We start from the raw sequence: 16,503 nt of genomic DNA, 5'->3' as shown, positions 1-16,503 counted from the left end.
ATTTGCCTGAAATCTAACATCTGATATGTTCCCCAGGCTGCCATCCTCAAACAACTGAGAGCTTTCGACTCAGACAGATACAACTTTGTCAGATACTACGGCGCTTTTTTAATTCTTTTTGTTTTTAACATGAGTATAAGTGAGTATTTATTAGGCTTGTCCACAATGTGTTTATTATGCTGTGTGTATCTGTGTATTTGTATATTTTTGTACTTTGTGTTGCTCCCACTGCTGCGAAACTAATTGCCCCACTGGGGACAAATAAAGTGATTGATTGATAAAAGAGCGATTTTGTCTTGAGTTTGAAATGCTGGACATGAGTTTGTGCAATTTCTTGGATAAGAGACCTCGCAACTGTTTCTCTGTGAAAGAGATCCGCCCCATCCTACACCAGGTATGTACTGCATACAGGAGATGGTCACATTAAAATACAAAAACTGAGGCTAAAGCAACATGTCCAAGGTTAAAGGTCAGCCTCCTCACCTGTTTATGATCAATGTAGCTATTGCCAAGGTTGCCAAGGTGTGACTGGACTTTGCTGTTTGGCAAACAGAGTCATGTTTTTGAGGGTATTCTGTGGTGCTGTCGTATAGAGTCTCAAAACCTGGGAATAAGTTTGCATTTTTGATCCCTGGAGCAATCTATTGTGGTGAATTTAAATATAGGGAGTTCCTGCTATTTTGTCCACCAGGTGGACTATAATCCATATTGTACAGGACTCAAATCCACTGCATTAAATTGTCAGGTGTTTCTGTTTCTGTTCCACCAACTGGAAATAACTAATTTGCTCTGAAATTATACTCAGCTCAGATCTTACAGGGCTCTCAGCCTGGCAAAGCCCATGTTCAGAAACAAAAACTGACCTGTATACAGTGATTGACCTTATAACATGATTCATTCATGACTTTCAGATAGCCACGACTCTACAACTCCTGGGAAGCCTTGGACTCGTGCACACAGATCTCAAGCCAGACAATATCATGATGGTGGACCATGTAAACCAGCCTTTGAAGGTTAAGATGATTGACTTTGGCTTGGCCCATCATGCTTCTCAGATGAAGAGTGGCGAAGAAATGCAGGCGCTTTACTACAGGTAAGTAACAGGTGGCAGAGTTCAGAAGTTAGATTTTATGTCTGCTAAAGCAACTAAAACAAATAACCTAAACAATGTATTTGTATTTCTTTTCTCAGGTCTCCAGAGGTCATCCTGGGACATCCCTGCACAGCAGCCATTGACATGTGGTCTTTAGGCTGCATTGCTGCGGAGTTGTTCCTAGGCCATGCCCTGTACCCTGGCAGCAGCGAGTATGACATGGTCAGTATTATGACTAAAGGCGGATTTATGTTTGCGTGTCAGTTCTACACAGAGGGTACGCCGTGGGCTCTGCTGTAATGAGCATTTATATTTGTGCAGTGGTGTGTCTGTGTCACTCTGCAGTTACTCCTCTAACAAAACAAACAAAACAACAAAAAGAAATCTTAATATTTACCAAGTGTAACTGACTTTGTGACTTTGTGTTGTGCCAACAGCTACGACATATGGTTCAGACCCAGGGTCACCTGCCGCTCGGACTTCTGGACAATGGCAGCAACACAAGGGACTTCTTCTGCAGTGGCAGACGCCATGGATGCCGCTGGAGATTGAAGGTATGAACACTGTCAGCCAGAATGGCTTCCTTTTTATCTTTGTATCCATCAGTGTCTTTGTCTTGTTATGCTGCTCACTGTGTTTAAGCTAATCGAATGAAATTTCTTGTTTGGAATACAGGGGGCAAGAGCAAGTTCAACTCCCTGGATGATTTGAAGAAGGTAGGAAGTTGCATTTGGCAAATCAGATTTTTTTTTCTTCTTAAAAATGAGTACATTTGCCACAAATCATAAGCACCATTAAGATCAACAGAGATTTTTCTGAGCTTTGTGATTTATTCTGATTCAGATTAGACCAGTCTGCCGTCTGTCAGATGAGGACACCATGGCACAAGTGGAAGACGTGGACAACTTCATTGATTTGCTGAAGAAGATGCTTTATACTCATTTACATTACCAAGCGGGGACAACTTCCGCCTTTCTGCTCCAACACTGACTGACAGCTGACTCCACTCATTCACAGTCGTCACTGCCCCAAGGCCGCTACCAAATGCTATTTACAGAGATAGCACTGGCGATCTGAACCGGTCAGTGGCGAAAAAAAGCACTTTTATACGGGACGCATTTGCCCCCATTACCGTTTTAGCTCGTTTCGCGGCTCAATACTGAACCAATTTTAGAACGAGTGGTACCCATGAATCATATGCACACATACACATGGGGAAATAGAGCCCAGGTTGAAAAATACCGAAGTTGTCCTTTAAGTTAAGTGTTCTTTTATTTGTCTGAACTTATTTATGCCAACTGTTTAAATTCAAGACATTCAAACACATTTCATCTATGCAGAACTCCATGCAGCGGCTCACCAGAAAGGAAGAAGAGGAAGATGAGCCTGCTGTATGATTTGAAAGAGGCTGAAGCTCCGTCCACAATAACACCTCAGAGGAAAAGGACATGGGCGACTTTTGTAGCTTCCTACAGTGGATTAAGGTACGTACTCTCTTAGTTGTCTGAATTTATTTAAGCTAACTGTTAAAATACAAGACATTCAAACACTTTTCATCCATGCAGAACTCCATACACTGGATCACCAGAGAGGGAGAAGAGGAAGATGGAAGTGATGGATTCATTAAGCGAGGCCCAAACTGAAGCTCCGTCCACTGAGGCCAAAATTAAACCTCAGAGAAAAAGGACGTGGGCGACCTTTGTAGCCTCACACCCTGAGTTAAGGTAAGTGTTCTTTTATTTGTCTGAACTTATTTATGCTAACAGTTTAAATTCAAGACATTCAAACACATTTCATCTATGCAGAACTCCATGCTCGCCAGAGAGGAAGAAGAGGAAGATGAGCCAGTCACATGATTCAAATAAGGCTCCAACTGATGAATCTGAGACACAAAAGAAAAGTAAGCTTATCTTTGACTCCTGTTCAGTGGGTCTCAGTCTCAGTTAAAAACACATTTGCGGGTGGTTTTGGTGAAACCTTAAAACTTTTTTTTCCCCACAGGGAAGCCCCAGGACTCTAACCAGGCATCATCCAGCGAGGCCAAAAATCCAGAGATCATCGAAAAGTTTGTATTTTGTCACTTCCCAGTTTTAAATAGATTGTGCTGTTACTGTAGGATTCAAGATATTTAAACAACATTTCATCTTTGCAGGTACCCAGACTGCTCATCTCCAAAGAGGAAAAAAAAAAGAAAAAGATCCCCTCCGGTGACAGTGGCCCAAACCAGACCTCTGAGGAAAAGGAAAGTGTCCGATTAGGTAGGTGTTGCATCACATCCCTGTTTAGTCGGTCTGTCCCATTAGACTTTATGATTCAAGAGATTCAAACAAGTTTTGATGTGTGCAGAAATCCAGACTGCAGCTCCTCCACAGAGGAAACAGAGAGAGACACGCCTGGATTGAGGGTGCACCTTCACGTGCAGGTAAGCTCTTCTAATGCAACTCACACTCAGGATCAGGCTGATTGTAAATCAAGGAACTTTAGGTCTGATACTTGTGAGAATTAAAATTTGTAACGGAAAGTTTGCTATGCAAACTTGAGAAGTTGGCATAACTAAACTTTGTTGTTGTTGGACAGTGGCAGGCCACCAGAGCCACGGCGGACAACGGAGGACAACGGAGGCCAATGGAGGACTTGAATGATATCATATAAAATAAAATAAATTAGTTAATTGGATGTAAGGTTTTGTTGTTGTATTATTAATATAAAATAATGAAATAGAATACAAAAAATATAATAACATGTACTACATATACAGTATTAAATTGTATATCATTTTATGCTGTATTACTCTATATTATATTATGTTGTATAATTTTTCAAATAATATTATATAAATAATACATATTATTCTGAATCGTTCAGTTCTGCTCCTGGGTGGGATAATCTGCTGGCTGAATGAGCTGCCCATCAGCCACAGCCACTTTCCTCATAAGCTTGTTGAGCCTGTTAACCTCACCAGTCTTAACTCCACCCCACCAGCACACTACAGCAAAGAAGAGTGCAATGGCAACCATAGACTGGTAGAAGGTCTTGAGGAGCCCACTATAGACGCCAAACGATCTGAGTCTCTTCTGGAAGAACATCCTGCTCTGTCCTTTCCTATAGAGGGCATCTGTGTTATGAGTCCAGTCCAGTTTATTGTTGATGTGGACCCCAAGGTACTTGTACGAGTCCACCATCTCCACCTCCTCGCCCTGGATGGTGACTGGGGCAGGTTGCCTCTGGTTCCTCCGGTCGTCCACCACCACCTCCTTAGTCTTACTGATGTTGAGTTGAAGGTGGTTTCGGTTGCTCCACGCGACAAAGCTCTCAATCAGTCCTCTGTACTCCTCCTTGTTATCATTTCTGATGCATCCGACTATAGACGAGTCGTCAGAAAACTTTTGGAGGTGGCAGGAGCCAGAATTGAACCGGAAATCAGAGGTGTAGAGGGTGAAGAAGAATGGTGCCAGAACAGTTCCTTGGGGCACCCCGGTGTTACCTGACACCACCTCAGATACGCAGCCATCCACCCAGACGTACTGCAGCACACCACCTCAGATACGCAGCCATCCACCCAGACGTACTGCAGCCGGCCCGTGAGGTAATCCAAAGTCCAGGCAGTGATGTCCGGGTGAAGTTGCATATCTAGCAGCTTGTCTCTCAGGAGGCTGGGTTGAATGCTGCTGAAGGCACTGGAGAAGTCAAAGAATATGACTCTCACAGTGCTTCCAGCACTCTCCAAGTGAGATAGGGCCTTGTGAGTGAGGAAGATGATGGCATCCTCCACACCAATGTGCAGCTGGTAAGCAAACTGCAGGGGGTCCAGGAAGGCAGAGAGCAGTGTCCTCAGGTGCTAGAGAACAAGCCTCTCAAATGTCTTCATGACATGTGACGTTAGTGCCACCGGCCTGTAGTCAGTTGATGTATTGATTGATCAGGAATCGTTAACAGCAGCAAAACTAAATCCAAACATCTGTTTACAAACTATCACACAACTCGTGCAGTATAACCCAAGTCTCCTATCCAGTTGTTTGCTCAGTGCATCCCACACACACGTACATTTTTGCTCATAAAGAAAACCTGTTAGTATTGAAGTCTGGTATTGAAGTTAACTGATGAATTTTACTCTTTTTTTACCTTCATTTTATGATAAAGGTTTATCAACTCAGCCACAAATATCTTTGCAGGTAGAAAAACATAAACTATTACTAGTTAAATAAAATACATATACACAGTGATAGAAGATGTACTGCTACTCAGTTAGACCATTGCAATTCACTACCCTTGAGATACTTGACAAATATTTGAATCTTATCGTTATTAGGGGAACCATAACCTTTCTATGTACAATACATTCATCAGCTGCCTTATCTACATATCATATGTTGGTGTGAAGCGGCCCGACTAGTGCGGCAGACCCTACGCACGTCGCCTACGCCATTGTGAGCATTTAAACTTGTGTGTGGTGTCTGTGTCACTCTGCAGTTACACCTTCAAAACACTAGTGAAGTTCAGTTGATTCAAAACACACCCAAAACACACATTAAACATGGCTTAATAGAGACAATTTCAAACACAAGTACACAAATTGGCTTCATTATAACTCGCAGCATTCACAGACAAACACTTGAGTTAATCTTTTCCCCACAAATACAACATGCTAATATTATTAGCACAAGCCTATGGCATTTTACATTGTATAAATTAGCCTCGCAACTAGTGGACATTTCCTCTACTCATATGAAGCCAGGGACAACAGCAACATTCAACAAAGGTAATGGTACGTAATTTGGCACCATCACAACTCACAAAGTTCACTGACAAAACAACTGACTAATACAAAACACGTTTTCCAAACAAATACAAAATGCTAACGTTATTAGCACAAGTCTATTGCATTTTACATTGTATGAATTAGCCTAGCAGCTAGCAGAGATTTCCTCTGCGCATATGAAGCCAGGATAAATCACACACACGACTTAAGATGCTATTTTGTGGAGGCTTTATTGTCTTCACAATTTATTGTTTCTTATCTGTGAAATTAAGCTTCGTTTCTACTGAGGGAAATGATTTCAGCTTACAAAAATAGGCAGGAGGTCTGTGTTGCCACAACTTACAGCAAAGGCTCCATGTTGACGCAGAGTCTACGCCTAGTTGCAACGTCAATTCAATGCAGAAGTAAGTACTGTGAGTAAGGGAGAAGCTAGGAGAGGGCAGTAAAAGAGAACTTATCAGACGGACACTGCAAAGAAGTCCACCGGTGCATCCAAACAGGTGACACAGTTAGATGAAGAGTCCTTTCATTCCACCTCATCTGGGATCAGCACACTTCCTCAAGGAGCTTTGTTATCCAGAACGTTTATGTGGCCCAGATGATCCTTGATTTAACTACTGCTCACTCTACTTTTAATTTTATGTTTCTCCGTTTGAGGTTTTTGAGCAAAGAATGTCCATAACTGAAGTAAATTTTGATTCTCCTCTCCTTGAACCACTCTAACTCCTCTCCATTCTCCTTCATGCAGCTTGTTGATGGATTTCCCCCTTCCCCCGCTCACAGGTGTGCCTAATTTATCTCCTGTCATTCCATCTTCCTCTCCTATCAGGATTGGAAAAGCTGTTCTCCTTCCTGCTGGCCCCTAGGACAGCAGCTAGTGGGTTAGGTTCCCAGTTCCCCTCAAATGCATTAGAGAAACATTCAAGTATACTTTTCCAGTAAATAAACAATTCCTGACATGTTCAAAGAGAATGTCTTGATGTCCCATCTGCCTATTTGTATCTTCTACAAAGGGGGGAAACAGGGAAAGTCTAATGCAATCTGTCTTTGGAGTAGAACAGTCAATGCACTGTTTTAAATAGTATCACATTGCGTCTAGAGTTAACGGAGCATTTATGCACACTTTCAAGACAGATGTTTTGGTGGGGCTGTTAAGAAGGGCAAGAAGCAAAGAACACGCTCTAGTGATTGCCATACTGGGCAGCCACTTGAGTCAGCTGCTGGGCCCTTTTCCCACCATGATACGATGCTTAAGTGAGCCGTCCAGTAGTAAACTTTAGAGTGTGGCAGGTCAAAACCACCCTCAGATTGTGGCAGAATTACCATTTTGACTGCATTTATTTTCCCAGCCAAAGAAACACAGATGTTTTATTTTCAGTTCAGTTTTAAATTGTAGGGTTTTAGACCTTAATTCTTCTTTAGGTAAACTGAAGGAAAGCATGACCTCTGGTGGCCATGTTGTGCTTGTGCTGCTAAAAATCTGCTACAGACATTCAATGAACTGCAAGAAATACATCACAAATTATGGCTGCTGCGCAGCAATGGGTCGAATGCGGGCATTTTTAGGCAATTCTGAGCAACAAGCAGAAGAATTGGAAGACATTTAGGATTTTAGCAACACAATCTGCCTTTTGTACCAGCTGAGGCTGGAACTCACAACCTCTGAGACTGAGGATCAATTTCTATCTCACTGAGCTAATTAGTCAGTGAAAATTCATGTGTAGCTTCACAAATTGACTAAGCCAGACGTGCAGGTTTAGCAGCCATCCATGCATGGAAAAGCAGATTTCAAACCACTGTAAAAAATTCAGTTATCAAAACAAAAATCTGAAAATACACATATTGCATCTAGACAGCATGGAGATGTTGGTAATTTGTTTGTAGCAATGATTGATTTGCTCCATAAGTGAAAAACTGATGTTTAAAATTGCCATTTTTGCATTGACTCCAATTGTTCACATTTGAGCAAAATTCAAAATGCTGTCAAAAATTCAGTTTTTGAGATACAATTCTGAAATTTGCCAAACATCATCTACCATGAATTGAATGAATAGAATTTTGTAATTTTTTTCATGAACATTGAAGATTTATTTAGCAAGAATTTGCATGTATATGTTTACAGTACCGTTTACAGTCAAACATTTTGATGCACTGTAGGCTCAATTTTTGATAAATCAAAAATCTGAGAAACATAGTTTTTGTAGGACAGTCTGAAGATGCTCTGTAGCAAGTTTGGTGTCAATTGAGCAAAAATTGTGGGAGGAGATAGGTTTAAGAAGTTTTACAGTTTTTGAAAAAAACAGAGTGATGAACTTCATAATTTTTAATAGGTTTAAATGTACAAAAGTTTCTTCAGTATTGGGGCTACAGTTTGATGAAAGTTGTGAAGTTGTAGCACGTATGGTTGATTTGTTATGAATTTTCAAAGTTTTGAACTTTAGACGCTTGCTGTAGCGCCACCATCAGGATTATTGGCTTGACTTTACAGCTGAGGATATCTAGCATGAGACTGGACCTTTGTGCAAAGTTTGGTGAGTTTTCTCCCACGGGAAATATGATTTCCTCGGAAGAAGAAAGAAAGAAGAAGAATACCTAGGATTACAATAGTGTCCTGGCAGCTTAGCTGCCCAGACCCTAATTATTTGTACTTCCAGTATTGATTTTTAATCAATTGCCAGTTTCTTTTCACAGCTCATCTGGCTCTAAATCCTCTCATAAATTGTGAGGGTTAAAAGTTTTTAAGACCTATTGAATCATTTTTAAAAGTTTCAGTGACTCTCTGTTGTACTCTTATTTTGTTAAATATTTTACCAAAGTAATAGTGCACATATTCAATCCCCACAGTCCCTTTAATGAGTCACGATGCTGCTTATTAGACAAAATTAATTTAAATTTGATGTTTTAATGGCACATTTGTAATTTTATTGAATGTACCTTTAACACAAGACTCCTCTGTAGAAGCTGGAAACAGCTGTGCTTCCAATTATTTTGTAATGCTGTTATAACAACGAAGCTCATTTCTGAAGAAAACAAAATTATTAGATCAAGATCGCTAGAAAACAGCATTTAAAAGTAATAATTGCAAGCATGGCTGTTCTTGACTTTTTACATAAGAGCCGTTACTACAGTAGATATGCTTCTGATGGTCGTGTAAATTTAAGTAGCTGACAGACCGGTGGAGGCCTCGGTCAGATCTCACATCAAGTCTCTATTCCTGTACGCAGTTTTAGTAGATCTAACTGAGGAAAAATGTTATTAGACTATATCCAGTGCGGTGTTTGTCACTTCATATTTCATATTAACGTATATATGAAGACTGAAATATAATGGATGCATGAATTAAATATTCCCACATCGAGTTCAGTTGTCCATTGAGTTGCTGACTGGAGTGATGATTTTCTTTTGGCGATTGTCTTTAGCTGCCATGTCAACACCTGATCATTCCTATGCTGTGATTGGCGAGATAAGAACGTTTCTTGAATTACAAGCACACCCTATCAGATGATTTCTGTCCTTGGATTTGCACTGATTTGTATAATAGACTGATAAATGAGGGCCATTATCTTTTAACTGGGACAGACATGTTCTCTGTGTTGTACTCAAACATTCATCTTATACACGATTTTAGGCTTTGAGGCAGGGGTCATTGTGTGTCGGTGAACTGCTGACTCAGTTGTCGCTGACACCCTGCTCTCAGAGATGATTCTTTTGGGGAGACATTTTCTTTCTTTTTCCCAGTGGACATCCGTTGCCGCACCTCGTTCTCTTGATTCAGTAAAGGTGTTTTGGACCTTCAGATAAAACAAGGTATTAGTCGGTTTCCAAATCACTCTGAACAACAGTGATGACAAACATGCTGACTATGAACACATAATGGTCCATGAAGAGTACAGTGTATCATGGCTGACTTCACAAATATGTTAACACATTAGTTAGGGAGGTACAGATGAAAGCACAAATGAAAAATGAATAAAGTGACTTACTCTTCAGTGTCTTTGGTTGTTTTTTGTGGTGTCTTGTTCTTCTCAGAGTCTCTGTGTGACACACTGAAGGATTTAAGAAAAGTCAGTGCTGAACAAACATTTATTTGTGGGTTTTGTTTGAAAAGATCTCAGTCAATCATTATTATATTAACTGTGAGACACTGGTGTTACAACAAGGCAGGTGTTTAAAGTTTATAATTACCAGTTGCGATGTTTTTGAATAAGTAGGCCGGCGATAATGATAGCAACACAAACAAAGGACATGACCACGACCAACACAATGATCAAAGTGACATCTGTGAGAAGAGAGGAAAATTACTAACACTCAACATTCATAAAGCAACTACAGATCAAATGGTGAGACTGACATGAGACCACATAAAGGTTCACTTACTGACGCCGAGGTGTTTCTCACCATCAGCAGACGACAGTGTGACCTCAGGAATCATGGTAAACACCTCTATCTGAGGACCAGAGAGCACTCGCACTGCACATCCAACCTGTGTGCTGTTGCCATGGAGACGAGGCAGCACGGCTGTAGCGGTGACAGTGACTGTAGCGTTGGTGTTGGTGACACTGGTAGAGTTGTAGTGAGGGACAGTCAGTGTTACTGTGGGAGCAGGTCGACCTGTGGCCGAGCAGGACACAACTGCCTCTTCAGAAGAGTTTGATTCTCTGACATGTAGAACGGGTTCATGCAGCTCTGCACACACCACACATTTAAAAACATCACATCAACTTTTTACAGGACAGACTTTAAGGATGATGGAGAAGTCTTTAATAACACTGTAAGGTTCTTACCATAGAGTTGGAGGCATGTTCTAGCTATGAGAGCTCCGTCAGGGTAGGTGCTATACAGACACCGATAGCATCCTTCATCTTCCTCCGTCACCCTCCTGATAACTATGGAACAGTTCTGCAGTCCAGCATCTTTAAACTCCACCTTATCCTGAAAACCATCATTCACTTTCTGACCAAAGTATTTGTTGTAAGATGCAAGATTCTTCTCCCCCTCAGGTAAAACTTTCTGCCACGACACTTGACGAACATCTTTAGGTTGCATCAGCTGACAGTTTAAGCAGGCTTTGCCTCCCACTACTGCCATCACAGTCTGCTGAGTCTCTATCACAGCTGCTAGACCTGCAGGGAGGAAATGAACTGACAGTTATGAGGGGGAAACAACTGTGTGTCTCTGTAACAGATCTCTACTGGCTGCTCAGCATTGTGACTTGTAATTCAAAAAGCAACTACAAGTCAGTGATTAAATCTGACAAGCTAGCTTAATAGAAAGCACTCTAATATTAATACTATTAACTGAACAGTGTTATCACGTGTGAATGCAGTTTAACCTATTCAAAACAAATGGCTTTAAAAGCAACCAATACGTGAAATATTATGTGTAATATTATTTATATTTCCTACCTTTCTGACAGAGCCCCGACACAAAAAGGAGACACAGGACTGCACCGTTAGCCATGTTGTTGCTAAAAGAGCGGTTAAAATTCAAAGCTACAGGTGAGGAGGTCGGTTAAACCATTATCTCTGTGCGTGGGTGTCACTATAAAAAATACCATAAGGTAGTCCCTAGAAAATATATATGCCTTGTAATAATGTTCTTATTAATTCCGTTGAATATCACATAAACTGTCGACTTGGTAAACGATACTCTTTTGCTCTTCTCCGTTGTATAAACAGCGCGTGACGTCTCAATGGTCCCCGCGTAGTGGTACGGTCCACTACAAGTCAGGCGGAGACAGAGATGAGAGTCTCACACATTACTTTCGTTTTCTTCTTGCACCGTCATTAGTAAGGCCAAAGAAACATTCAGCAAGTGTGTACAACTGTAAAAATGTACGCATTTTCTTTTTTGTTAAATATTCTTTCCGGTGAATGTTTAGCCATATAATGTAATAAAGTAACCTCAGATAATCCTCAAAAATCATGTATATGAAAGAAAAAAAAACTTAAAAATGACGGAAGAACAACAAATTGTGGGAAGATAAAAAACACCGTTTATTTCAAATAAACAAAAATGAACAAAGACAGCTTCAGGAGAGTTTGATTCCCTGAGATACAAGTACAAAGCTGTTCCTGACAGAATACAACATACAAAAGTTCAGAGAGTTAAACACAAAGACTGAAAGATTCAGTTACACTTAGATAATCTGCTTTTCATGGGAAGTGAAAACACAGACAGTAGTTTGACCTGTGTCCAGGTAGGAATCGGTTTTGTTTTATCAATGCACATTACAGTTTTACAAATCAAGAAATAAAAGAGATAAGATGTATCTGATTCTCTGAGCATTTGTATCAGAGATGCATAACTTTTAATGTAACCGCTTGACTTTTTTTATCCCACAGTTTTTGTTAAATATTGGCACACTTATTTACACATGTAAAAAACATTTTTTTTCTCTGGCTAAATGGCTAAATGTGGATGTTGCACAGGATCTGCAGTGTCACTTAATTGTTGGCATGGTTAGAAAAGAAGGTGACAGCTTTGGGTTGTCACTGGTCTGATTTTTCTCAGGAGTTGTCCATTGTTCTGTCTGCTTGTTGTCCTTAATGTCTACACGTGTGTGGGCCCTTGAAGTAGAAAAAGACTCAAATAATTACATTATATGATACATATTTCTATAACTATAATTTACTATATAATTGCTATATAATTATATGATTGCAACTACATAATTATACTAAATAGTTAATTATCACAAATATTCATCTGAATATGAGGACTAAAATGCTGACAATGAGTGCACAATAATGATTCCATGTTCAAATACACAAAGAGCATTTAAGTCATTTGTGAAAATAATTGTGTTAATTAATTGGGTAACGCTTTAGATTACAGCCCACAATTTACACCGTAACTATTGGGTAGTTATGGTGTAATCTGTTGTACTAACGGTGAACAGGTTTAATACGTACCAATACATATATGTAGGTACAGGGGAACAAGATGTTAAGTTATGGAATAAGGGGCTAACAATTCATGAATTTACAGAGAATTTATATTATAGGTTTTTTTAACTACTGGGTACCTATGCTATTATAACAGGGTATGTGCGACCTACTGATCAATAATAGCCTATGGAAGTATTGGAGTATTGTTTTCTATCCCTTACGTGTCTACTGTTGTTTGTACTGATACTGTACATATTGGTATAATTTACTGTGAGTTGTTTGTACTGGTACTGTGCATTCTGGTATAATTATTTGCATTACCATTTGTTTTTTCTTCAGATAAATCTGATAATTGTTGCTCAGTCTCTTTACTCATTTATTAAGTATAGGGTCCACACAGCTTCTCATTCTACATATACACAGAGGTATACTGGTGGCTTTACAGCCTACATTTTATTGATTATCTCTGATCCCCATGGTCAATTTGGTCGTTGCGACAGTGCGAGCAACACCGCTGACGCTAGGTGGCGCCTAGCTAAAAAAACCGAATCCTATCTGTTGCCTCTTTAAATAAAGGCTTTAAGTTAGGATGTAATATTTTGTTTTTATATGATGCACAATGTACAGTTAACATTTAATATTTAATATTACAGCCTGCATATCCTGTACTTACCCTGTAACTTAAAGTAACAAGAGGAAAACTACCACTGCATATAGCCTATCACTTGTTCTGTATATACAGAGAACAATGTGAGAGGTTTGTTTTGATTTTACTTGCCTCAAAACATGGAAGAACAAACTAAATTAACTGCACAGTAAGCTGAAAGTAAAGCATATTAACCATTTATATGCGTTGTGATTCATGCGTTTTGTTTTATCTTGCTATATTTGTATTTATTTCCTGGGATGAAAGGAGAGTGTGCACAGAGCTGGAAAAGGGTAAGTTTGCATGTTGAGGAGCCGTAATGCCGGGCGAACACAATTGCCAGGGAGAATACCTGCAACATTTTATTGACTTAAAAATTGTCAACGTGTTTACACCAAAACACAAGTGAGTCACATCTAGGGTGGGTGAATTCTGTCTGCCGATGGCAAGCGGAGTCATGAAGCCATAAACGAGCGTCCAGTAGGCTAATGTAGGCTAATGCTGGTGAGGTGAGGGACAGCTGAGACGGTCTTCAGACGCCGCAGTATCCATGACAACATACTGTCACCTGGACCTTTGTTCCAAAGTAAACGCACAGATGTACCCTGTAGTTGTGTAGGCTACCCCCTAAAAATATAAAGGAACAATGTAGATTGCCTGTTTGTTTGTAATTAGGTCATTTTGAAATAAAATCACATCTGATTTATTACTTGCCGCAGAAGTCATCACTCCATCTTCCCCCCAATTTATTGTCATACTGTACCCTGTAATAATAGAATAAGTACCCTATGTTCTCTCTAAATTCCCCCCAAACTTCCATATTATTGATCAGTAGATCGCACATACCCTGTTATAATAGAATAGGTACCCAGTAGTTAAAAATACCTATTGTATAAGTTCTCTGTAAATTCATGAATTGTTAGCCCCTTATTCCATAACTTAACATCTTGTTCCCCTGTACCACATATATGTATTGGTACGTACTACACTGGTATACCATTAGTACAACAGATTACACTGTAACTAAATTGCGGGCTGTAATCTAAAGCATTACCATTAATTGCAACGGTAGGAAAGTGTCTTACTCTTCGATGTCTTGGATGCTTGTTTGGTACGCCTTGTTCTCCTCACAGTTTTTCTATGACAGCCTGAAGGATTTAAGAAAAGTCAGTGCTGAACAAACGTTTATTTGTGGGTTTTGTTTGAAAAGATCAAAATCAATCATTATTCTATTAAATGTGAGACACTGGTGTTACAACAAGACAGGTGTTGAGTTAAAAGTCTAAAAATACCTGTTCTTATGTTTTCGTTTAAGCAAGGTGATGACTGCAGCAGCAACACAAACACAGGACATGACCACGACCAACACAGTGATCAAAATGAAGTCTACAAAAAGAGTAAAGTTAGTAAACATTCATAAAGCAACTACAGATCAAATGGTGAGACTGACATGAGACCACATAAAGGTTCACTTACTGACGCCGAGGTGTTTCTCACCATCAGCAGACGACAGTGTGACCTCAGGAATCATGGTAAACACCTCTATCTGAGGACCAGAGAGCACTCGCACTGCACATCCAACCTGTGTGCTGTTGCCATGGAGACGAGGCAGCACGGCTGTAGCGGTGACAGTGACTGTAGCGTTGGTGTTGGTGACACTGGTAGAGTTGTAGTGAGGGACAGTCAGTGTTACTGTGGGAGCAGGTCGACCTGTGGCCAAGCAGGACACAACTGCCTCTTCAGGAGAGTTTGATTCTCTGACATGTAGAACGGGTTCATGCAGCTCTGCACACACCACACATTTAAAAACATCACATGAATGAAGTCGTTACAAAGACATCAGCTTCTGACATTATACTTTTTGTCATGTTAAGGTGTGAAGAGGAAAGGATTAACTTTTTACTTTCCTGTAAAGATGTTTTTATAATCACTTTGAGGATGAACATGTCCCTAATATAACACTGTAAGGTTCTTACCATAGAGTTGGAGGCAGGTTCTAGCAAAGAAAGCTCCATCGGGGTAGGTGTAAAACACACAGTGGTAGCATCCTTCATCTTCCTCCGTCACCCTCCTGATAACTATGGAGCTGTTCTGCAGTCCAGCATATTTAAACTCCACTTTATCTCTAAAGTCAGGATTCACTTTCTCACCAAAGTTTTTGGTGTAAGTAGCGACATTCTGCTCCTTGTCAGGTAAAACTTTCTGCCATGACACTTGACGAACATCTTTAGGTTGCATCAGCTGACAGTTTAAGCAGGCTTTGTCTCCCACTACTGCCATCACAGTCTGCTGAGTCTCTATCACAGCTGCTAGACCTGCAGGGAGGAAATGAACTTAAAGTTATGAGGGGGAAACAACTGTGTGTCTCTGTAACAGATCTCTACTGGCTGCTCAGCATTGTGACTTGTAATTCAAAAAGCAACTACAAGTCAGTGATTAAATCTGACAAGCTAGCTTAATAGAAAGGACCCTAATATTAATGCTATTAACTGAACAGTGTTATCACGTGTGAATGCAGTTTAACCTATTCAAAACAAATAGACTTCAAACCAACCAATACGTGTAATATTATTTATATTTATCCTACCTTTCTGACAGAACCCCGACACAAAAAGGAGACACAGGACTGCACCGTTAGCCATGTTGTTGCTATGCTTGCTTTGCTTAGATCATAGACTGTATAAAATAAAGCTTAAATCCAAAAAACTGCAGGTGAGGAGATCGGTTAAACCATTATCTCTGTGCGTGGTGGTTTCACTATAAAAATTACAATGTAAAGGTGATCTCTGGAGTACGTAAACGCCTGCGCTTCGCCAACTGGGTGTGGCCAGGCGGATTTTGTAAGTTTGGCACACCGTGCGCCCTGGCGCAGCTACTCCTCTTTCCCACCTCCGTCCCTCCTACCCGGTAGGAGGGACGGAGGGAAGATGGAGGAGAGAAAGCGTGGAGTGGGTTTTACACACATCACACCAATCAAATGAGCCCCTCTCCTCGCCCTTAAATGCGCCGCGTGAAGGCGTAATGAGAGTTTACTCAATTCACCATGGCAGAAGAGAGCAGCAGCGTCAGACGGCCAAACTTCTCCCAGGAGGAAACTGATGTTTTGGTCCGGGAG

General features: G+C 40.4%; 1 protein-coding gene and 1 long non-coding RNA gene across 5 annotated transcripts in view; one reads left to right on the top strand and one right to left on the bottom strand.

The window, feature by feature from the left end:
* Nucleotides 1-6,084: 6,084 nt before the first annotated feature.
* LOC126401731 (OX-2 membrane glycoprotein-like) lies at nt 6,085-16,464 on the bottom strand. Of its 4 annotated transcripts, none has more exons than XM_050063197.1 (6): nt 15,976-16,464; nt 10,637-10,975; nt 10,251-10,538; nt 10,038-10,131; nt 9,836-9,898; nt 6,085-9,643 (listed from the first exon to the last, which is right to left on the bottom strand). In XM_050063197.1, exons 1-6 carry the CDS (start codon nt 16,028-16,030, stop codon nt 9,496-9,498), a joined length of 987 nt encoding a protein of 328 aa, XP_049919154.1. In that variant the 5' UTR covers nt 16,031-16,464; the 3' UTR covers nt 6,085-9,495. The 4 variants fall into 4 exon arrangements, 3 of the variants coding, with proteins under 3 accessions (XP_049919154.1, XP_049919153.1, XP_049919155.1); XM_050063196.1 differs by lacking the exon at nt 15,976-16,464 and adding an exon at nt 11,258-11,363 and having other exon boundaries at nt 10,230-10,538; XM_050063198.1 differs by lacking the exon at nt 15,976-16,464 and adding an exon at nt 11,258-11,363.
* Nucleotides 11,620-16,503, top strand: part of LOC126401733 (uncharacterized) — a 15,501-nt gene continuing 10,617 nt past the window's right edge. The window contains exon 1 of the long non-coding RNA XR_007571117.1: nt 11,620-11,666. This is a non-coding gene — a long non-coding RNA (uncharacterized LOC126401733). The remainder of the gene's footprint in view (nt 11,667-16,503) is intronic.

This window comes from Epinephelus moara, chromosome 15 (genome assembly GCF_006386435.1).
Source record: "Epinephelus moara isolate mb chromosome 15, YSFRI_EMoa_1.0, whole genome shotgun sequence".
In the NCBI taxonomy this organism is placed as follows: Eukaryota; Metazoa; Chordata; class Actinopteri; order Perciformes; family Serranidae; genus Epinephelus; species Epinephelus moara.
This window is presented reverse-complemented; position numbering and strand designations above follow the sequence as displayed.